The 25,057-nt window shown below is 28.9% G+C and overlaps 2 protein-coding genes across 2 annotated transcripts in view; one reads left to right on the top strand and one right to left on the bottom strand.

Moving 5' to 3' along the window:
• LOC106686428 (gastric triacylglycerol lipase) overlaps window positions 1-9,124 on the top strand; it is a 20,102-nt gene extending 10,978 nt beyond the window's left edge. Inside the window, exons 2-8 of the mRNA XM_014429737.2 lie at window positions 4,835-5,030; window positions 5,110-5,236; window positions 5,667-5,910; window positions 6,335-6,493; window positions 6,578-6,662; window positions 8,598-8,743; window positions 8,825-9,124. Of these exons, the coding sequence (XP_014285223.1) occupies window positions 4,835-5,030; window positions 5,110-5,236; window positions 5,667-5,910; window positions 6,335-6,493; window positions 6,578-6,662; window positions 8,598-8,743; window positions 8,825-8,971 (1,104 nt within the window). The 3' untranslated portion in view covers window positions 8,972-9,124. The remainder of the gene's footprint in view (window positions 1-4,834; window positions 5,031-5,109; window positions 5,237-5,666; window positions 5,911-6,334; window positions 6,494-6,577; window positions 6,663-8,597; window positions 8,744-8,824) is intronic.
• Window positions 9,125-9,887: 763 nt separating this feature from the next.
• The window catches only part of LOC106686426 (protein white), a 77,961-nt gene continuing 62,791 nt past the window's right edge, over window positions 9,888-25,057 (bottom strand). The window contains exons 4-15 of the mRNA XM_014429735.3: window positions 24,830-24,977; window positions 23,303-23,374; window positions 22,548-22,646; window positions 22,327-22,473; window positions 21,067-21,158; window positions 19,981-20,155; window positions 16,205-16,372; window positions 15,942-16,073; window positions 14,333-14,561; window positions 12,192-12,297; window positions 10,282-10,453; window positions 9,888-10,200 (exon numbers count right to left, since the gene is read on the bottom strand). Coding sequence (XP_014285221.1) covers window positions 10,096-10,200; window positions 10,282-10,453; window positions 12,192-12,297; window positions 14,333-14,561; window positions 15,942-16,073; window positions 16,205-16,372; window positions 19,981-20,155; window positions 21,067-21,158; window positions 22,327-22,473; window positions 22,548-22,646; window positions 23,303-23,374; window positions 24,830-24,977 — 1,645 coding nt within the window. The 3' untranslated portion in view covers window positions 9,888-10,095. The remainder of the gene's footprint in view (window positions 10,201-10,281; window positions 10,454-12,191; window positions 12,298-14,332; window positions 14,562-15,941; window positions 16,074-16,204; window positions 16,373-19,980; window positions 20,156-21,066; window positions 21,159-22,326; window positions 22,474-22,547; window positions 22,647-23,302; window positions 23,375-24,829; window positions 24,978-25,057) is intronic.

The raw sequence follows: 25,057 nt of genomic DNA, 5'->3' as shown, positions 1-25,057 counted from the left end.
ATATTGTTGAATAATACATAATTTATAAATACATATTATTTACATATTTTTTTAAATATTTGATAATTTATTAGCACATATTTATGTACATATTTCAGATTTTTTAGCACATAAAAATCCTATCCCTAATTATAATATTGGATTAGATTTGTGAAGCAAAAGGTAGTGAAATAGAAGGACTTTAAACGAGGGAAGGGTTGGTACCTGACGTATGTCAGAGGAAATGAAGTTCCAGTGGAAGGCAGCTTGGATAAAACATTATTTGTCAAACGCAGCAGTTCGGTGAAGTGGATGTATAAGTGTTTTACTTAATCATAAATAAAACACCTATTTCTTTCATCATATACTGTTATCGAAATTACAACATACATGTTTTTTTCAAGGAGAATTAAGACAATTATACATCGCCTAATTGCTTGTGCTGCTATCGGTAAATATACTTGATGTGATGCAACTATTGTTGTAAGTGTGTAATGTTTTCTGTGTTGGTAATGAATAGAGCACTAGAAGTATAGTCAGTCCTAATCAGACGGGTAAATGTCCTAGGAGTCGGCCGAAACTAAGAATATAGAATTGTGTCAAATCTATTCTTGACGATTTGGGTTTTCAAGTTCAGTAGAGGGCGTGTTTGTCGTGATCTAGTCCTCGGGCTTGCTAAGCCTAACATAAGGTCTTATTAAAATAAATCATTATAATCTTTTTATAACTTTATTATATTTCTTTTCAGGAATCCATTTATAGTCCTTTTTTCTAAACAATTAATTTAATTTTTTTTAACAATTTAAGGTTTTTAAAATTATTTTTCATTAGTGCTGTTTTTAAAAAAATCTTTGCCATTTAAAATCTATTTTTTTCTCTTTATCCATTTAAATATACAAATTTGAGTGCATTGAAATTCGAAAATCCCGTTAAAATCTCATTTTTCGTACTTCTGGCACTAACAGCCTTTTCCATTTCTACGCCTCAATTGTAATAACTAGGGATAGGATTTTTTATGTGCTAAAAAATCTGAAATATGTGCTAATAAATTGTCAAATATTTAAAAAAATATGTATTTATAAATTATGTATTATTCAACAATATAAATTACTAATTAATTAGTAATTTTATAACTTAAAAAAAGTTACATAAATATGTATTTATTATATATTATATGAATAATATATTAAAGAAATTATGTTAAAATATGTACAAAAAAAAGTACTTAGATAAAACATAGCCGTTCAATAACAAGATTTTAATTAGTAATTGTAATTAAACTAGGGGAGTGAAACAAGACTAAGATGAGAAAGGGCCATGGGAAGGGGGGAAACAGAGAAATGGATTGAGAAGTAAACAAACAAATTCTAGGAAAATGCTACAGGAATAAGACCCTTGCTCTTTTTAATTGATTCTGAGAAATTCTCGATGTAATTCTGTGTGAAAATTTATTATTGGCACTGCTTTTAATTTGTGTTCAAAGATGAAGATCTAGAATTTTTACGCACAATTTATGATAAATGATAAATTTCACCTTTTAAGTTTCATGCGTTCTCTTGAATTTTACGTAGTTGCTGCGAAAAATGTATTTACAATTGAACAAATAATTTAAGGAAATACGTGATTCAGGACAAAATATGTAAAAAGTAACAAATATTTCAGAAAATATGGAATTTACAACAAAATATGTAACAATATGTAAAAGAGGCCAAATATTTAAAAATATATGAAATAAAAATGGCTTCTTTTGGCAAGAAATGTTTTGAAACATCGTTAGTTAATAAGGAATCGAAAATATCATGGTCATGTAAAAATGTGTGAAAACATAAAAATCCTATACCTAGTAATAACTAATAAAACACTGCGACAATTAAATACAATTTTCTAAAAAAATTTAGTTTCATTCACCTTTTCCGTGCAGAAATGTTACAACTTGATCAACTATGGCTTGCCTCTACCCCCCCCCCCTCCACGATAGATTATTGCTTGCCCCTGTTGATGTTCTCTTAGGTTTTAAATTGTTGTTGGTAGTTTTAGAGCTCCAAATGAAAAATTAATTTTTTTTTTAATGCTTTGAAACATCCGCCATATTCCCCCAAACTATACTTGGCAGACTTATATTATACTATGGCAGATTATACATAGTTTTCATTAGAGTAATCAAAAATAGATGCTAAACTGACTGTTTTCTTCCCTTGGACTCTTGTACTCTTATAGTACACAATTAATAAAATGTAGTACTCTTGTACTTTAAAGTTTTTGTTCTGAAACTAGCGAGAATTAATTTCAAATCAAAGTAGGCTAGTTAAGTAAAATTTCAGTGATCCGTGTTCTATAGTAGATTGTTTGTTTTATTGATAATTATTTTTTGGTTCATTCCATTTAATTTAGTAAAAACAACAATCACAATGATTTAAAAGTCCATGACCTCACTCCTCTCTCTTAAATTCTATACTACTCCACGTTAAAGAAATCTAATAATAACACTATAAGTTAGTAATTTATTATATTGATTCTATAAATATTATTTGTTTTTGTTTGTCTTTTAGTTATGTTTTTATTCTTCAATTACATATTTATTATTCTATCTGTATCTATTATTTTAATTTTTTTATGATTAACCTTTATTATTCTAAATTATTCAATAATTATAACATTATAAACTATAAAGGTGCTTCTGCACATTTGGCAAATTCGCGCGTGCGCAAGCGTCAGGATGAGTTATTTGGATTCTCCAGGGTGTGCTACATCCACAAAGTTTACTTTCAGTATGCATTATTTTAGCACTTCCGACAAATGAATAATTGTGCTCTCCATGTTTTCATTAATTAAAGAGTTTAACAAACCTTTAGATTCAATTATCAATTCTTGTTTAAGATTGTATATTTTAAAATTCTATGATGTCTTTCGCTGAGGCTAAATCCCCATATCATCAATTTTTAAAAACATATCAAATTATTATAATCGATCTACGGCCTACCAGACGAATGTGCAATAAAGAAATATAAAAAAAATAATACAATACATATCATATTACTTGGTTGCGACACCACTATATGCTAAAAAAATTTATATTTAAAAAACTCGATTTGAAGATTTCGATTATGGCAGATAACCAGTTTTATGTAAACAGTTTGATCTGAATTAAATTCTTTTCTTATCTCGAAGCAATTGAAACCGATACAGTGCAATTAGGATAATGAAGAATATTTGTTTTGTGTTTTGATGGAAGCTACTGATTAACGATCAATTTGCCACGTTTGAGGAAACACTTAATTCGTAATGATCAAACTTTTTCTTTTTGTTATCTATTTTATTTTTTGTTCATTTCAATTCAACTTTTTCTTTTGTTATCTATTTTATTTATTTATTATTATTTTTTTGTTTTTTTATTACAATCTGAAATACTCCAATTTCTATGTCGAATTATCTCTCTTTCTGTGATTATTTAAATTCATTAATACAGTTAGTATGTGATAAGAAAATCGTTCATTGTTCTAAAAAACTCCGATTTGGTAGAAATGGTCTGGAACCAAGACGGAAGGTTATTCTCAATGAGGACAAAGACCTCTTAATAATTTTGGCAGTTGCCATGTTAAACAGCCACCATGATGGTTGGAGGAAGGAGTATAATGAAGACGGTAAGTTGAGAGGAAAAGTGAAGCCAAAAAAGCGGGCTGCCATTGTAATTTAAACTGATTCAGAAGGCAGCCGTGATTGGCTTCTACTCCTCTTCCACGCCCCTGGAGTTCAGCATAAAGCCCGCTTTTTTGGCTTCACTTTTCCTGACAACTTACCGTTTCATTGAGCTGTAGGAATTAAAATTTAAAATAAAATTAAAATTTCATTGAACTGTCACAGAAATAAAAGTCGATCCCCCAGGCCGGATTCGAATCTGCGCCACAGCAGTCACTAGGAAGTTAAGATTGACGCTCCAACCACCCCTAACCAGAACATAGGTAAACTAACCAACTAGCACAACATTACCACTGGGATCATTATTAAGACGTTTACTATTATTATTGTTTATTTAAATGATATTATACTATGTATCTTTATTATCAACATTATTATTTATTTACTATTGAAATTAGAGATTAGGATATCTTTGTTTTGTGAAAACAATAATAATCATTAGTAGGGATGATTGGACACTAACAAACTAGTTAGGAAAAAATCTTAAATTGCCCAACTGTATTATGAAAAAATTAGGAGATAGTCAAGGTTACAGTCAATCTAGAGATTATGTAAGAATTCAGTTTTATTTAATTAAAACATAACACTAAATTTGTAAAATCCCAATTAATCAACTTAAATTATATTGGTACTGGTTTTTAATTTTATAAACTCTATGAATACAATTTTGTATAGTAATATTCACAATTTAAAACATGTAATCATTTGATATTGAAAATATGAAGTTTCCCAATATTGGGAGTCATTTGGAAAATGGCCTGCAGGTGGTTACAGCTTATATTTAAATAAAGCATTCAGGCATCAGACCAGATAAAGAACAGGTCACATGAATACAGACCTCCCCACAATTTATATACTGTGATATATGTTGAACTATCTTTAAGTGATGTTCTGTCTCAATTGAGTGTTTTTTAGATTGAAGATGTGAAATATTTGCTACATTGTGGTCTACATTTATGTGATTCTTTTTCATTATCAATGAGGCCTGAATGGGTAAAATGTCTGGTTTGTTAATTAATGCTAAACGAGAGGCTTAAGTCTTTGTTTTGAAATCTTACCATTATATCCCAACAATAATGTCCATCTCTTGTTTGTATTATTTGTAAATGAGAACAATTGATCCTTCTTCTCAGATTAAACAAAAATTTCCTTGTTACAGTCTAAACTAGTCCTCGGGCAAGGATACCCTTTCGAAGAGCATGAAGTTGTGACAGAAGATGGATATATCCTGAGTGTGCACAGGATACCCTATGGGAAGAACAATATGGGGAAGATCGGAAGGCCTGTGATAATCCAGCATGGTGTTCTAGCCAGCTCCGCTTGCTGGGTTCTCAGCAGGACGGACCAAGCTCTTGGTGAGTTATGATTAAGTTACTTACTGCTTCTGCAACTCTAAGAGGATCCCTATTAAAATGTTTCTTCATGAATTTCCAGGTTTCATCATGGCAGATCACGGCTATGATGTCTGGATGCCCAACAACAGAGGAAACACCTACAGTCTCAAGCATACCACACTCAATCCTAATGATTCTTCTGACAAAAAGAAATTCTGGGATTTCAGGTAATTATAAGAAAATTATTATAGATATGCCAATGATTTATCTACATTAGACAAAATAACTTGATAAGTTACCTACATTATCAGGTAGAATGGTGTTATGGATGGCAACTTAAAACAAAGTTTTCTTAACTAACTTAAACATTTTTGTTTAATCTATTTGATCGCTGACATATGCTTCATCTTCAGGCATGTGTACAATTTCTTGTACCTACTTGCTCTAAAACAGTAAAATGGTATCTACTACTTATTTAGTTATAGTTCCTTTGATAGATTAACATGTAAAGATTGATCAAGTCAGGAAGACGCCTCTTATAGTTGTACTGAAACATCGGCAGTCAGAATCATTTAATCAAAAACATATTATTTTGTTTTTATGTTGACTTTCTAAATGCAAACAAAAACTTATAAACAATAATATTTGATTTTGTAGTTTCCATGAGATGGGTTACTATGACCAACCAGCCATTATCGATTTCATCTTGGCCAAAACAAACCACACTAAACTCTTCTACATCGGTCATTCCCAGGGGACGACACAGTTCTTTGCCTTGATGTCCATGAGGCCAGAGTACAATGAGAAGATAATCCACATGTCAGCGCTGGCACCTATTGCCTTCCTCGACCACACCAGGGGAACGCTCAAGGCACTCACCTTCTTCTCGAATTGGCTTTCGGTAAGTTGTTTTTAACATTAATTTATCAATATAATTGGGCAGATTTGATTTAAAAAATCCTTCTTCTACTTCTCTTCCTCATTTCTATTGTGAAGGGTCTTCATTTATTTTAGGTTTTACCTTTTTTCCCTTCAATCCTCTAGATATAATCAATATAAACAAACACAACTGTGTTTATTACATATTAGCAACTCCTTTATGGTTCATCAAACAAGATGATTTTTGGATTTTGGGAAAAGATTACTAAATCCGCTTAGGAATCAATTGGAAAGGAAATTAATATTAAAGAAAGTAGAAAAATAGGTTTCCCTCTTCCCAACCCTGATTTATTTTATCAAAATATTTCCTGATTTTTGTGTAAATTTTCATGTTTCATTTTCTAAACTAATATTTTATTAATCTGTTTTTCTTTTAAATTTAACAGAAAATTGCTAATTTCTTGCACATTTATCACCTTTTGCCGAGCTCTCCATTAATAAGAGGTGTAGAAAAACTCTTCTGCAAAACTTTACCTCTAACTAATGTCATATGTGAAAACATTCTCTTCCTGATTGCTGGTTATGACTCTCAGGAAGTTAACATGGTATGTATATATTCTATATTTTTATAATAATATATGTGTTATCGTGCATGTTGATTCTAATTATATGTTCTTAACAATTTTCAGACATTGATTCCAATCATCACCACATATACTCCTGCAGGTGTTTCTACCAAACAGTTGATACACTTTGGTCAGCTGGCAAACAATGGTTAGTAATGGTAATAATTAAGCTTACATCAATAACAAAGCAAAATTGTTCTTTTAAACTCGGCTGAATATATCATTGTAATTATAGTTTGCTTGAGGAAGTTTTACATTTCCTTTGGTGAACTAAACTGTAAAATACTAAGTATTTACATGGTTTTAAAGTGAACACACAATAGTGTTTGGAAGAAAATAGAAATAAAATGTTGAATTTTATAAGTTTAAGTTTAAATTTTTGATTCTTTCGTGGCTTACATGACAAAGTCTTGCTATAGTTTTTAGAATTAAGGAAACCTTTTCTAGTAGTAGATTTTTAACGTAATTATTACTCCATTGATGTGCTGTCATGCTACTAAGATGCTCGAGCCGATTTTAAAGCTGTAGGAAGAAATATACTGTATTAATGCTAACAATAGTCTGAGACTCAACATTGGAAAGACTAAGGCCATCCTCTTAATTCTCATTTAATTAGTTCCAACAAGTTTCTTAATTCTCTTCCTTATTATCACATTCCCTACCTCAATTACCAACTATATCCTTCAACACCACAGATACAAACCTACACCTCAGTTAGAAACCTTGAAGTAATTTTTCATCAGCACCTAATCTGGAAGAAATACATATCCAAAATTACCTGAAAATCCATTGCTATTATTAAATAGTTTTGAGAATTTCGTGATTCCATATCCCCTAAAACCCATCAGCTTGTTATTACCTCCATCATTTTCTTCATTTTGACTGTGGCTACCTTGTTTATAAGGGACTGTCTGATAAGCAAGATATGAAACAGAAGATACTGAGATATTGGTATGCCTACTTAAAGTGTCTTTACCCTTTTTTTCTGTGGCAATACTTCCTTGGTTTATATCATCTACATTATTAATTTGTTTACCCCTTGTACCTTGGTCCACTCTTTAAACACCAGATCCAAGCCCATAAACTTATACAATCTTTCTCATGTAGTGGTTTCCTTTAAAAATCTCCTATCATCTGTACTAGCTCATTTTGGAATTCCCAACCCATATCTGTTTGCGAAACCCCATCATTTATTAATTTTTTTAACCTTCTCAACAATCAATAAAAGAATTAAGCTAGTTGTATGCTGATTTGTATTTTGTTTTTTATTTATTATTTTACTATCATTAATGTTATAGTCTGTGTAAGTATCTATAGATATCAATTTTGGAATTTCGGAATTTCCAATCATTTCATATTTAGTTTTGGCTTTTGTTTTCTTATCCTCATATTTATTAATTTAACAAAATATGTACAATCAAGGACATATGTACCACAATCCTTCCCGGACCAACCCACTCAGCTAAACCCCTGCTTTAGCAAAAGCTTTTGGCTTTTGGACAGTGCAATACCAACATTAAAACATTTATTTAAAATGGGAAGACTTAAGTTAAAATATTAGTTAAATTGAACAACATTTACCACCCCTTGGTAGTCTTCCTTATATTAACTTTAAAACCCACACTTACAGCGAGTATATTGGTCGATGTATGACATCACAATCTCACAAGAGGAAATCACAACACCAACAATATAAGACAGTCCTTCCAGGCCAACCCGCCCCACTAAACCTTAATTTGGCGACGGTGTTATATCAGCTTTGGAACATTTATTTGAAGAGAAGACTTAAGTTAGAATATCAATTAAATCAAGAAAGAAATGTTGTCTCATAGGTCTGTTGCAAGATACTATTGACTTCCACGGTTGTTAAATTAAATCATTGTTCTATTATTATATCAAATATGGCCATGCACCCTAGCTAATGATATAGATAAAATCATTTATTCTCTGATGTGCTGTGTTAAAGAACTAATTTAACATCAAGTTTATTTAAGATAAACAAATACTATCATAGTATTTCGTATGTGGGTTTATATCAAATGAAAAATAAGAACATTCATTAATAATAAAATACTTATTCCAGGTCAGAAGTTCACACATTTTAACTACGGATGGTATGATAACTTAGTTCATTATAAGCAACCATATCCACCAGAATACGATGTAACCAAAGTCACTGCACCAGTTGCACTTCACTATTCGCATAACGACTGGATATCAGGCATTAAGGTGATTCTTCTCAGCCATTCTTCCATTAATTGCGATTATGTTACTTTGGTTTTTTATTTTACGAGTAATAATTGTTTTCAGGATGTCCTCAAGCTGAAGTCGAAACTGCCCAATGTTCAAGACATTCTTGTTCCCTTCTTCTATTTCAACCACCTGGACTTCATGTGGGCCAAAGATGCATGGACATTACTCTACAAACCCATGTTGGAGGTTATTCAGCGTTACTGATAGTTTGACTGCACTGGCATGTACTAAGTTATATTAGTATGAACAGTTTATTTGACTGAGCAATTTATGACAAAAAAAATTTTTATATAATTCAAGATTGAATGTAATATAAACTTATTTTTGTAATTGTAAATATATGTTCATATTAAGCCACTTGGTTATTTTTCTTATCCAACTTATTGCCTACCACATAACAATCCTTTAATACAAGTCTAAGTGTTGAAAAAATGTTGACACACTCAGTTGGCAGTACAGCCTACACCACTATTTGATTCAAAATAACCTAAAATGAATTATAATCACTGCATCCTATAGTTTGTTAATGTTGGGAGAGGAGTAGCTCTGAGAATTTTTCTCATACTGAGAAAGAAACATCTACACTTTCCTTGTATTTCATATGTTAGGTTTATAGTTTTGTCTACCTTATTTAACCCTTTGATGTTGTTATTGCCGCTTATTTATATTACTCCCTCTTTTACCTCCCCCACCTATTCTCAATTCAGTTTTGCTCTGGTCTCACCAATACAATCCTAGAATGATATTTTCTCTCATTTGAGCATTTTGCTCACCTGGACACCTCTCGTGTTTCTTATTTTAAATCATGAGCCAAGGCATGAAGATTTTATTTCTATTATGAAATCTGGATTCTTCAGCATATGTTGAAAGAGCTACAATTTATAATTTCAATTTCAAATTGCATTGAAATTAATTGTAAAGATTTTTGTCATCATCACATCCAATTATAGAAGAAAAAAAACAGTACAAATTGTCTACCATGAGATAAATGCTCACAGGATACCTCTTTGAGGACAAAAAAGTATGACACTCCTGCTGGGTTGACTGGATTTATAGAAGTCAAATACTGAATTGTACAATCTATTGTAAAAGAGTACAAAGGTAAATACTGGATAAAATATAAAAAATCAACATATCTTTATTATTATATAACAAATACATTTATGTAATATATTTGGTGGCAAACATATAACTCTATATTTACAAACTCGACAAGGTGGCAGTTCGAAACATTCTCAAAAACAAATTAAATCCATCCCTATACCTCTCTTAATTTTGCAATCGTAATTTGCAATTCTTCAAACTCAAAACTTCATTCAGAATCTCAACTATCTTCTCTTGGAATATGTTTTGCTCAGTAGCGCGAAAAAAGCAAGTATTCTGAATCCAATTATCAGACCAACAAGAGCCAGATAATCACCAAGATAGTTGTCCTGTTGGAAATAATAATATTTAATAACAAAAAATGATACAGTAATATCGATGGAAGTAAAAAAAATTACACTTTTATATACCTCACTGAAATTGTAAGTTTCTAAAATGACATGTCCATCCCTGGGACAGGTAGTATTCGACCTGGTACAAGAGATTTTCTCTACGCCTTCCCATTGATTTATCAATAAGGCCTCATTTCCATACTTGAACCAAGAAAGTTGGCTTAGCCACTTGAAGTATGGTGGAACAGATCTGGAAATAAAGCATTTTAAAAACTAATTGTAATTACTAATCGAATGTAAGTTGCTCAGTTACACACATGGCCAGGTCCTTTTAATTTCACAAAATTAATTATACATTGTTCTCCTGTGATATTTTCAACCTTTATTCAATTCTACACAGTTCTTACATTAAAAAACTTGTTAGAAATGTGTTAAAAATGCATTCAGACATGCAGCTTCTTTACATAAAAAAAAGTCCAGCACTGCAAGTAGTTAGTTTTAAACACGGTCTATGAATTATGTATATGGTGAGATCCAGAAACATATTTTTTTAATGATTTCTACCAAACCTCCACTAAGATAGGTAATTGAAGAAGTAAAATACATAAATTTTAATGTATTTAATTTAAATATAATTACTGATATTTCTTCAGTATTTCTCAAAACTGGATATCATAATTGAAAGTTACAAAAAGTTTTTTATATGCTAATTAAGTTTTTTTTTTTTTTTAATAAGGAAAATTGGGATTAAATCTTACAAATTTTTCTATTCCTTATAAACTTAAAAAAATATATAGTCCATCATTAGTATTATTGGTCACATACACACATCACTCACTGCACTTGGCTTTAGTTCTTCACCAAGTCAGTAGATTCCTTACGTTTTATTTATTTTTCTCATATTTCTTTTTACACTCCTTCTCCTTCTTACTCATTTCTGATTACTTCTTCCTTACTTAATTAAGTCATGCTTACCACATGTTATTTTTTTTCATATTTACTAATTACTCCTTTTGTCTTACATAACTTTACATTTTATTTCTTTCATTCTAGTATTTTACTTATATTTTTTTTCTCATTTTTTCCATAACTTTGATTTTAAATAATTATTATTAAATTTAAATATTCATATTCCTTTATTCCCCTTGGCTTATATAACTTTATATTTTATTTTTTTATCATGTTATTTTACTTACATATTTAATTACCCACATATAAATTTTATTTCTCACTTTTTTTATCACTGTATTTTAATTAATTTTCACTTTGTACATATTTTTACAAACTAGATTTTCATAAGTATTTGATTATTTGTTCTTTTCTCTTACTTAGTTTTAATAGTACTTTTGGGCCACCCATAGCTCAGTGGTACCAATCTGATGTCTATTGGCGGTGCCGGTTCGAATCCAGCCTGGGACGTTGACTTTTTTCATTGAGTGGCGGTCCCACAAAATGAAGAACTTTGACCCCCAACCATGGTTAGGCAGTATAGGACTCCAAAGGGAGTCTTGGCCGAAAAAAAAAAAAAAAAAAATAGTACTTTTTCTACAGCCTCTATCTTCTTATAATACTTGGACTAAACATGTCTTTCAACACAATTTATGTATCTCTAATTTTAGTTGTTTTCTAATTGTTCTGTAATTCCGGTTATTAATTATGATTGTTATCTTGTTTTTTGTTCTTAGCCATGAAGAAGACTTGAAATTCTGGCCGAAATGTTGGCACTATAAATAAGTTTTTACTTAATTGTGTTCTTTACTGAGCCCAACCATCTTTCCCTCATTTTTAAAAATATATTATTATTTTCTATAGTACCATATGACCAATCACTAATGTAATCGGCTCGTAATTTTTTTTCAATGATGCACACAAAGAATTATAAAACTAAACTTATATGCCATTAGACCATACAAGTTACATAAAACACTGGTTTTAATTGATTTTAAAAATTCTAAAGGTGCTGTAATTTAAGAGTTCACCATACTTACCCAGCATTAAGGAAGAAACCTCCAAACAGTAGGAATGGGATTATAACAGGAGGCCCAATAGATAGAGCCACTGATATGCTCGAACTGACACATGAGATGAAGTAACCTATAATCATATAAATATGAAAGCGTTATTTTATTTTATAGTAAATTAATATTAAGAGAAATTAATATGATTTTAGTATATTATTGAATAAAACCATTAGTCAACATTTCATAAATTCAAGTAATCATCAGGAAAGAAAAATATGGGACTATACAAATTTTTTGTTTATGTCTAACATAACTATATTATAGAGATATATTACATTGACGGAAATGATAGAAATATAAATTATTGCTATGGACAAAATATAGATATTGGTAAAGACATAAAAATGAGAATAAAAAACTTATAATTATATTATAAAATCAGTTCATTATTCTACTTAATGTTATAAAGGTTTAAGAATAATATTGTAATTAAATAAAAATAAAAAAACATTATACTTAAAAAGTATAATGGGTTGGTGAGTTTTATCCCTCAACAGGTTTTGTCAAAATAATTATTTCTTGAGAATTTGAAGCTTGGAACTTATTGATTTTGTCAACTTTAGGGAATGTATACTATTAAATTTCAGTTTACTGACAAGAATAAACATCAATTAATAATTCTAATATCAAAATGGCCATATTGTTATTCTTCAAAGACATACAATCCACTTTATAAGTCAATGGAATAAATGCTTAAAATGAATATTAACATTAATTATGAAGAACTTTGTTAATATTTCTTTTTTATAGTAGGTTTCATTTTTAAATTATTAACTATCAATCAGAATGAGTGAAGGAAAAAATTTTCTTATTTTTTATATTTATTTCTACAATATAATTACATAAAAAGAAGATGGTCCAAGTACTGTCAAAAAGAACTCAAATAGTAATTAAAAAATTTATTATGAGCTAATGTATTTCTTTTTTTATCTACTTTTTTATTTGTTATTATTTCCGTTTGTCTAATAACCTGTTGTAATTCTTGTATTGTATAATTTGTATATTTATACTTTTCTCTGTACATATCATTTTTATTTTCTTTAATTTGGTTGGTTCATTTTCATAAAAATTTTCAAGTATTATAAATCATATATGAGGAGAAGATGGTTGGGGTGCCGTAAAAGAATCCACAATCAACAATATTACAATCTTTCCATCATTGTAAATCATATTTAGCTATACCTTAGTTTACTTTTATTCCATGTTATATATTCTCTTACTTTGTTACATTATTTTAGTTATTTGTATATTTCTTAGCCCTGATGAAGCCCTGCAACATGGGGCAAAATGTTGGCTCATAATTAATAGTTTAATTACTATTTCAATTCTTTTGACTGTGCCCAGACCATCTTCCTTTTATATATTATACACGGTCAATAAACGATCTGTTGTGGAATTTAGGGAAGGGTTTTATAAATAAAGACAAAGAGTATATGTCTCCATTAATAGATGTCACGACCGACTGTGCTCAGAACATGGCTGTTTCTTTGTTCCCAGTAGTGTCATAGTTTCGCCATCTACTGTTTTATTTACAAACCAAATAATAATACCAATTTTCTACAACACGATCTTCCAATAAAATTATATAAGAATACATTTTTTTTTTAATATCATTTGTTACAATTTTATTTTTTATAAATATATTCTTTCAACATGTTAATTTCAGCCCTTTCACCTAATGGCACTTTGTAAACTGTTTTGGAGAATATTGAATTCTAGATAAAGGAAAAACAAAATTGACTATCCGCAGGCCTCCATGAAGACTCCATGGAGAGAGAGAAGATGAAAACCCCTAAGAAAAAATTACCTATTCTGTTGACTAACACTACACGGAGTAGTGTTTATGAAACCAAATAATGTTAATGAAGTGACTGGAGTGTAAAAGTAGAATAATGTTTCAAAATGGCCAAAGGAAAAGGACCGAAACTTTACAAAACTGCTGAAAAAAAATATGTATGTAAAAAATAAAAATATTTATTCTTATATAATTTTATATTTGTATAAAGTTGGTTTAATGTGATGCTAAGGAATTTTTTTTCTCAATCATCCTGATTGATAATTATTATAAAAACATAACATAAAAACAAGAATATTAAGGTTTAACTTACCAAAGGAGGTTGCAACATTGCTAACCAACGTTATGATTAGAGCAGCTGACAAAAATCTGACAAATGCAGGATTGAGACCAACCATGTAGTAGATGACTGAGGTGAAAATAATTGGAACTGCAAGGAATACTGGTACCTCAGCCAATGTTTTACACAAGAAATATATATCCGTCCGATACATCCCATTCATATGTTCTCTTAGGAACACTGGCAGTTCGGAGCAGAACACCTAAAGCATAAGAATAATAAATCTTTTAAAATCTTAACCAGGATTCTTGAATTTTAAACTTATTTTAATCAACAAAAAAAAATACATTGATGGCCTAAATAATATATTTTAAATAAAATACAAATAAAATGAATCATCACTGTAGTTAGGAAGTATTTGAATAATGGAGACCAAATCTAAAATGTAAAAATAGGTTTTATAAGTAAATGACATAGTTCTTTCAAGTTATGTTTAATTCTTATTTCTTTATTGTGAATTCAAAATATATTATTAAATATCTATTTAAAAACTGAGGATAAAACCTTTATGAACTACACTAAGTCCAAATGTTTTAATATAAAATTATACAATAACATATCATATAATTTTATATTCAAACATTTGGACTTATTGTGGTTCTAAAGATTTTCCTTAGTCTATTTGATTGATATTTTATAATTATTTTGAATTCCCACAATTATAAACAGGAAAGAAATAAAAGTTAAACATAACTTGAAAGAACTTAAATTCAATATCTTATAAATAAATTATTATTAATTATAGATATTTTTTTTTTTAAATTTGATTTCTATTTTTCAAATACTTCTTTATTCTAGCAATGATTAATTTTAATGTTTTGTTTTTTTAATTAAAATTATATAGGGTGTTCAATATTTTAAGATTCCAGTTCATAGAGTTTCTTAAAAATAATAATAATTATGGAAATATAACATTGCTAAATGGTATAAATCTTTAAGTTTTCAATATGTATTTTATGGAATCTTACATAATTTTTTAATGACTAAAAATCAGATTATTAGAAACTAGGTATGTTTTTGGATGCATGAATTTCTTCAAAGTTAAAATTAATATTTTTAACATTTTTTTATTTGATTATTCATGAGAAGCATTTAGGCCAATTTATATTGGACACTTTGTATATATAAAAAAAAAAATTCATTTTCAGAAGTAACCGATCAGCCAGAAATGTTCAGTAAGTATCGTTCCAAAGTTTTTATTGAACATCCTTAAATTTGGAATTTCACTATTATTTATTCATTATTTTTCTTCTTTAATATTTGAATTTATTAAAAATTAAAATATGAATTTATACCTAATTCTGTTCAACACTTGCATGAAAATGTTTTTATAATTGAGAAGAGCAAAAATAAAAGAAGATAATTAAAGTAAGAACTAAAATTTTGAAATTTTAACTTAAAACATGTAAATTAAGTAGTTTTGAAAACAAATTAAGAATGACATAGGAATTAGTTCCTCTCTGTTATGCAGTTCAGATAGATTGATGAAAAAATTAATTTATTTTCCTCTTTTAGTTACTAATTGCAAGAACTTCCTGAATGGAAACACTAATTTAATTAAAATATTCCAGATTATTCTCACATTAATTACAGCAAAGACGTTCTGAAATGTCATATTTGTAAGGCAGATGAATAGTGCACCGTTTATATTCATTACTCCGTCCTGATCGAGTTCCTGGCCGAAATATATTACTCCAATCATAAGGGCGACCATCTGAAAATTAATTATAATTATATAAAAAATTAATTAATTTGATTTTTTGTTTAATATAAATACACATATATATATATATATATATTTCATTTTTTTTTTTTAATTTATGGAAAGAGGAAACAATTACTCACAAATGTCTGGAGCATGCGGACTTTGATGAGCACTGGCTCCTTCATCACACTCAGCCAAGACCTCCAGAGAACTGCTCGGAACTGAGCCATCCAGGAGGCTTTGTACGGTGACAAAGCCTTTGGAGACGACCAATTGTCTGCCCAAAGTCCCCAGTTATTCTTTGTACCCTAAAATAAGCATTTCTATATGTATTTTTAAATTGAAAAACATTCTAATACAAAATTTCAATCATAAATATGATTTTTTCCATCTTTGAGTTCTCTCCCATCTTTAGGGTTTATTTCTGACAATTTGTAGAAGACACACTAAATTCTTTGGAAACATAATATCGCTGAGGATAAAGTTCAATTTTTTTTTAATGCAGTGTGACAAAGAAAGTTGAATTATAAATTGAATCACTTTTATTTAAGAAGCAGTTTTCATTAAAAAAAAAAAAGTGTCAAAATAACATTGAATGGACAAAAGACACTGACTGAATTTTTTTAACTAATGATAATTAAAAAATAAGTATGTGATCACATTTATTATTTATTGTTAAAATTGTAGATAATATGCTCGGTAGATGAAGGATTCCAAAATGTCAGTTTTTTATATTAAGAAAAGTATCGGAGTTTATATTAATATATATATTTTTTTTTTTTACACACAGAAAATTTATTCTATTAAATTGAATATTTCTAGTATATAATACAAATGGTTATTTTAACTTATCACAAAAATCCCCAACCTTCTGTTAATTTCACATTGTATGAAATTAAAAACATGTTGGCCACTATTATTCTTAAGGAAAACAAAATAATAATAAGCTACAAAACATTTAATGAATAGATCTCTAAAATAAATTTATATTTGTAATTCAACTATCTTACTAGTGATCAAGTATTTTCTTATATACCCATACTCATTCCAAAAACAAATTATCTATTATATTATTTCATTACTTCTAACGAAATAATTAAGTTAACAATCTAATTGAGTGTTGCGAAAATATTTTCCCTGTTAAATATCCTTTATTAGAAACACATTTATTTAACCCATCTTCAGGTAACACTGCTACTAATATTTTTATTTAGCATTTAAATTGAATACATTGATGAACTTTCATTTCTTTGAAATTTCATTTCTAACAATTTCTTAACATTGTTGTCTTTTTTTTATATATAATATTGATATTATATTACATCCCTCTCTACGTAGTATAATATTTTGTATCTAATTGGAAACCAATATTGCTCAACGTTTATTTAAATCTTACAATAAATAAGTCTGAAAGCTTATTTTAAAAATATTAAATCTTTAAAAGCAAAAGTCCTCTTAACCCGGCGACAATGAAAAAAAATAAAAAAGATTTATAGCATAAAATTCAGCTCAAGGATAATGTTTTATGGACATTTTAATTTCCAGATTCAATAGATTTTTTTTTCCAAACAAAGATAGCATGACTATGCTTCATTATTATATCCAAAAAAAAGGCTACCTTATGGAGTAATAGATAAAAAGGCAAAGAATAATGTTTCTGGACATTGATGAATATATAATCGAATAGTTCTGATGAATTCACAAGTGATTTATATTTATAAATTGTATGATTTATATGATAACCATAAAATATTATACTATTGTAATATTTTATTCCTATTCTTATAATTTATACGTTTCCTTTTAAAATTCTTATTTTTACCCTTCCAAGTAACTTGTAATGTATTCTTGATCTTCCAGTAGTTGTGTCATCTCTTCTAATATACTTTTAATTCAGAATCTTACTGTTGACCTCACTTGGATTTCTGATGTCTTTCAGGTAGGTGTGTTTTATGTTTTCTCTTTTTTTTTCTTTCTTTTACTTCCTTCTCCTTCTCTATTCTTTTCTATCGTATTTCACTCTATGATGTCGGCGTGTTATGAGGAGGGAGTTGTTGGGGCATTTTCCCAGCACATGTGCTGGTGTTTCTGGCTCTCTGTTGCATTTGCGACAGAGGGACCCAACTTCTCTATCCTGTCCACTGACATTTGGGACTCCACGTAGGGGTGCATAATTTATATTCAATTTCAGGGTATTGGACCATTCAGAGCCCATAAGTATTTGTTTATCGTATATAAACTAACCCCGATGCTCTCGGGGTCTCTTCGAAATTGCGTGCTCCAATGCCCTGCCACCTGCAATTAGTCCATTCCTCGAATGCACTTTCACGTAGCGACTGTCGTAGAGCTTTCACACTCCGAAGCCCCTGATAACCGCCCAATCTATCGGCATATTCAGCAATCTCAGCTGAACAATCAAAAGTGGACTGGAACACAGCATCGGGTACATTTGACAGCCACTGAGCAATGGACCAGTGTTGAAGGGGAGCCTCCCATTGGCAGCGGATCAAGCCTAGACCTCTGTACCTCCTCGGAGCATAAAACATTGCCGTGGAGGTGTTCGCAGGGAGCCCTATAATAGCTTTAACACTTCTGCGAATCATTGTATCGATGCCATCCAGGATTTCAAGACGTAGTTTTGTGAGGGGAGCAGTTTGGAGAGGGTATGTAAGACCTGGGAACACATATTGGTTGACAATGTTGACCTTCTGCTCAGGCTTAAGCAAGCACGAGGTGACGAGCTTATCCAGATTCTTATTCAACTTTGTCACCGAATCCTCGTTGAATTGCAGCTCTCCCGAGAATGTGCATCCTAAATATTTTGTAGTGTTGCTATCTCCGTTCTCAAGGGAGAGCTTCGTCGATTCCAGCTCTCCTTTATTTATGACGATGCCCTACTCTTTTGAGGATTCAACCAAAACGATTTCTTTGAGCGTCCTCTGTACACTATCAATAACTCTTTCCACAGCAACCTTGTCACACGCTGAAACTGCCTGGTCATAGTCATATATTTTGTTGTTTCTTTGCTAACATTAGCAAGTTATTAAATAACTTTATATTTTAATTTCATTAATTATGTTATTTTTCTTATATATTTAATCACCTATATATACATTCTATTTCCCAATTCTTTCATTATTTTATTTTTATCTATTTTCATTCTGTACAGTTATTTACTTTAATCAATTATGGGCATTGATGACATCTGGGTTTTACGCCCTAAAGCACCAATGAACAACACCTTTAATCATTCTATATATCCTTTAATTCATTGGTTGTTATCTTGTTTTTTGTTCTTAGCCCTGATGAAGGCTAGAAATTCTTGTTGGAATGTTGGCACTAACAAATAAGTTTTTTAATTTGTTTGTGTTATTCTCTGACCGCACCCCCAACCATCTTGTTTGTTGTTTGTTTATTAAGAAATTAAGGCGTAAAACCCACCGGTCATCAATGCCCACAACCATCTTCTCCTCATATTATAATTTATCATTACTGCATTATATATTATATTCATATTATTACTAATAATACATTACATACAATAATACTATAGCTCTAAGGTACCTTATCACATTATCACACCATTCTTACATTGTTTTTAGCTGAAATCAATTGATAAAAATATTGTCTGAAAATAACTAGGGTGTAATAAATTTTGTTCATCATCCCAATTACTTAGCCTTACTGTTACACTATGAGATTTATTAATTAATTTATAGGTTTCTCTATTTATAATTCTAATTTTGGAGTTCTATCAGTGGATATATTCTCCACATGTCTGTGTCATGCCATTATATAACTAACATCAAATTTACTTGTTATATTTTAATACAATTGTAAATATCAGTAAAAAAATCATGAAAAAAAAAAAATTATTCTAATTTAAAGCTTAATTTTCTGTATTTTAGCAGTCTACCTGTGTTGCAAGTTCTGCTTGTAATATCATTTTCTCTCCTATGTCTGAGTTCTTATATGAATCGCACACCATTTCAATCATATTTCTACATGTTTCTTCTCGAGTCGGAACAACAGCTAATAATTGAATGAAGAAATCTGCTGGGTTATAGTTACTAGGACATGCTGCACCCATCCTATTAAAAACAAAATAATAGCATTTATGAATTATAATTAATTAAAATATAAGGATATGATACTGACTCAATAACTGAAAAAGGATTAATTTTTTCAAGTGAGTTTTTTTAAATATAAATTAATAAAAATTAAAAAAAAACTGATTATCCTAAAAAAATTAACCATTCTTAACTTTTAGGAAATGATGAGGTTTGTGGTAAATAAAAAATTTCTCCATACTCTATATTTTATATATAATAATAATAATAATAATAATAATAATAATAATAATACCTCTCAACACTCAAAAATCAGAAACCTAATTTTCATTTTTTTTTTTTAACTAAACGTAATAAAGTCTTAATTAAAAAAATTATTTCAACTTGTTTTTTTCATGTGTGAGTGGCATTAGTTTATTCCATACAGTCAAAAATTAATTAACTATATTCTATGAAATATCTGTAGGACAGTTAGCCCAATCCTTTGTAACTGCTATTATTTTTCAAATTACTTTTCATTTACTATCATAAATAATATTTTGATTTGTATCTGAATCTTTGAAAAATATTCCTCATTATACTTTGTATACTGTGCATTCAAGTATAATATGTTTAAGGGTCTTGTTACGGCTACAATATTCGCTATTTCTTATTTTTAATTTTGCTTAACCCCAACCTGGACCGTCTCCTTCTACTTCACATATAGTCAATCATCTAAATTTAATATAATCAGTTGTTTTTCTTTGTTAAGTTGGATTTTATAAAAAACTAAAGCTCTCTTATAATTATCAATTTTTTATATTATGGCTCTCAAATGATTTTTGAGTGATAGAGTCAACTTTCTTTTATAATAAAACTTTAACTAAGGAAAAGTTATACAAATTTTGACAATTACCATATGAAATGTCATAAAAAAGAAAAAAAATTCTTACGTTTTAAAGAATTCATTTGCCTCTGCTGGTGTTCCTAAAAATGCCATTTTTCCTTCAGCCATTAAAAGTACCTTATCAAACATACTATAAACCTGAAAGAAAATATATATGATAGATAATGATAATAATGATAGATTAATAATGATAGATGAAATAATAATGATAGATTCAAAAATAAAAGAAAAACTTTAAATCACTGAGCTTTAATTTTTAAAAATCCATAATTTTGTATCTAAGGTCTCAATATCGTTCAGTTTAGATAATTTGTAAAATAAATCTAATAAAAAAATGTCTATGATAATTTTCCAACACATTCCAGAAATGGAGTAATCATAGGTTCAATTATTAAAAAAAAATCTTGTGTGAGCATCACCGAAATTTCAATTAGCACTCTTATTTCAGATGAAATTTATCCTTGCATGTTTCAAAACAATACTTCTTAATCCAATATGGCAATATTTCCTCTTACTATATATTTCGTATAAATGAATATGAATATAAAATTCGACTATGGTCATAACAACAGCCATGGAAACACAAAAACATTCATTTTCTCCTTTAATTAATTTAAAAAATCTTCATATTTTATATTTATCCATTTTATATTAGTAGCTTTCTTTTCGTATTATTACTAACTCTTTCAAATAAACAAAGTTAAATGTACTTTATTTCGATTACACTCTCAGATTAAAAATTTTTAACAATCGCTCTACCTTCCATCATAATATATTTTACATATTAGTAAGTGAGAGTAAAAACTCTTTTTCCTAATATTTTAAAACAATTGTCAATGCAAGGAAAGCTTTTTGTATTAATTAATACCAATAAAAAAATAATTACTGTATTAAACAGAACAGTGTTATAATTTTTTATAAAATAATAGCTCCTAACACTCAAAAATCAGAAAACATCAATTTTGTGAACTAAAAATAATAACTTCTTAGTTTCAAAATTTATTTCAACCTTCATAGTTATGAAAAAATATTTTTCTATAAAACAAATAATCATTAAGGGAATATAACATGCTCAGGAATGCAGTCAGCGGAGAACAAACTTATTGTACTTGTGCCAAATTAAAAAAAAAATTTTGGTTTGTTTTATTTTATGACCATCAAATCTTAATTCAAAGTAGCTACTTTGTTATAAATGCTTATAACAACTGCCAAATAATGATTGGCAGTCAGCAAAGCTTAGCATAGAGAATACTAGAAAATGATATAAGCTTGCCTTCTGAATCTTGTGAGAATAAATTTAGGTTACCTCTGATGATGGTTGATGAATTGTACAGATGACTGTTTTTCCTTTTTCAGCAAGAGATTTCAAAACAGTAACTACATTCTGTGCCATAAAAGAATCTAATCCAGATGTTGGTTCATCACAGAACATTAATGGAGGGTTTGTCAAAACCTAAAAGAATAGAATTTCATTAAAATTTAATTCATTAGTACTTTTTTAATTTTTTCTGTTGTAAATATGCTCACCTCAGAAGCAAAAGAAAGCCTTTTCATTTCTCCTCCTGATATCCCCTTTAGTTTCCCAGGGACACCTATGATAGTATTTTGACATCTACTAAGAGTTAACTAGAATTTCAATAAACATGATGTTAGTTTATACATTATAATAAGGAAGAAGACCTAATAATGACACAGTAAATATTCATTGCAAAAAATAGCTAGTAAAACGATACATTGAAACTGAAACAACTAATAAAAACATATAAAAAGTAACTAAAAGTAAAATAAAATTGAATACATGCATAAATTAAAAGATTAACTTATTTAAAAATATAAAAGAACTTTAAAGCATAAAATAATTTACAACAAAAATTATTTAAAAACATACATAAAAACTCAACAACTAAAAAAATACATATAAAATATAAATATAAACTTTTAAATAGATTTTTAAAAAACTTAACAACATAAGAAACATATACAATCAATTAAAAATATTTATACTACATAAAAATTAGTTGTAGAGTAATTAAAAATCAATATACAATTTTTACTTTTTGTAGTAAGTACAAAGACCATAGGAATAGGCCCACAGGAAATAAAACCAAAACAAAAGTTATTGGAATATATGAGGTATTAAAAAAGATACAGTGAATAGAGAAGATTAACAAAATAATTTAGTGAAGAAAGTTATTAGAATTGATAAAATAATAAAATAAATGATGAATAATATTCAAACTAAAGTCTACTTTAATTTACTTAAAGTAAAATAAAATACAAACCTCAGATATAACTTCTTCTACTCGAGCCATTCTTGTTTCTAATGGGATATGTCGATCCATTCTCACAAGTGCCTGAAATAATAACTCATATTACTCTGTGGTAAGCACAAACTGAATAAAAGTAAAATGTTAATGACTCTTGCTAAACTGTAATTAAAGTAAAGTTACTTCAACTAATTTACTTTAATAGTTAGTAGTGTTATTATTAACTTAGAGTTGTTATTAGTTATTATTAACTTATACTAAGTCACTATTAACTTAGAGTTACTTTAATTAATTACAAACTAAATTTTTTTCATTTTTCATTCATGAACATGTTCAAATGAAAAAAAAAAAAATCAGCAAATTCTTTGTTAAATTAGGTTTATGTTCTGAATATTGACTGAAAATATAATCTTTGCCTTTATACTTTATTTTTTCAAATAAGAACATGTATATTTTTTTAAGTTTCAAATTTGAATCAATATAGCGCATATTCTAGTTCCTTTTCCTGGTGTCCACTGCCATTCCAACACCTATCATATTCTTGGCCTGCCAGCTCTTCTTCTATGATGAAGGACTTCCTCCAACACTCTCCTCGGTAAAGTAAATGCTGGAATGCACTGTATATTTGTTTCAATTTTTCAAAAATATATTTTGAGAAAGTGGCATTCTCTTGCGGCACCCCTGGCATAAGCTTGGGGCACCTCAGGGTACTCCAGCACCCACTTTGGGAACTGGTGGCATATATACATCAATGTCAAACAGACCAAAGACCAAAAAAAGTATATAAATTAATAAAAAATTATATCATTTAATTAATTTGAATAAATATTGTAGGAACTGAGGAGACTCATATGAGGATTAGGCCAATTAAGTCAAGTGGAGGTTCAACTTTCTAGCAGAAATTGTTGAAAACTAAAGTAAAATTTGATTTATTTGGTAACGGAAATTTTGTCTAACTGAAAAACGGCCCACCTCATTATTGCTGTAAAACCCTCTGTTGTTAAAATTAAATAATTTAAATTATTCTACAAATAATAATGAAATAGTAATAATTAATTAATTTTAGATTAATATTTACTAAAATTAAGATGTATTACTGTATTAACTCCTGAATATGAGGAAAGGACCTCTAAACAGGATATCAGAATTGTTTTAATTAGTGTGATTTGGCAAATAAATCAATCAAGGAATGCTTTAAATTTTTCCATCACATAATTGCAATCAATTTGAGAATTCCAACAATATTTAAAAAATGAGAAATTGATTAATTTAGTTATTTACTAGTATTTGATAGGCTTTAAGTAGGGGCTCATGTAAAAATGATAGTGAAAGCTATTGCAGCCGTTATGATCAGGTAACCTAACATTTGCTTTCCTTCTATGAGGATTTGCTTAATAGTTGGTAGTACTAAAAACTATCTGCCCATGCACCATTACCATTATCCCCATCCCTGGGGAATCAATGCTTTAGAATTTGTTCTTGGAATCTTCCAATAATATAATGTAAACCATTAACTTAAAAAAAAAATTATAAAATATCTACCTGAAATATAAGATGTTCTCTAACTGTGAGAGTTCCTATGAAGAGATCGTCCTGCTGCACATAGGCAGAAAGGGAGCTCAAAGTTTTAGCATTAACCGGAATACCATTAAGAGCTCTCCGTCCAGTCACTTCTACAGAAGGAGGCGACCTGTAGGGTTAATAATATATGAATATCATTAATAATATATGAACCTAAAATAAAAATAATGAATTTATAAATATTTATTT

This window comes from Halyomorpha halys, unplaced genomic scaffold, assembly GCF_000696795.3.
Source record: "Halyomorpha halys isolate HHAL.00 unplaced genomic scaffold, Hhal_1.1 Scaffold817.1, whole genome shotgun sequence".
Taxonomy (NCBI): Eukaryota; Metazoa; Arthropoda; class Insecta; order Hemiptera; family Pentatomidae; genus Halyomorpha; species Halyomorpha halys.
The sequence above is the reverse complement of the archived record's forward strand: the minus strand, read 5'-3'. Positions and strand labels throughout refer to the sequence as shown.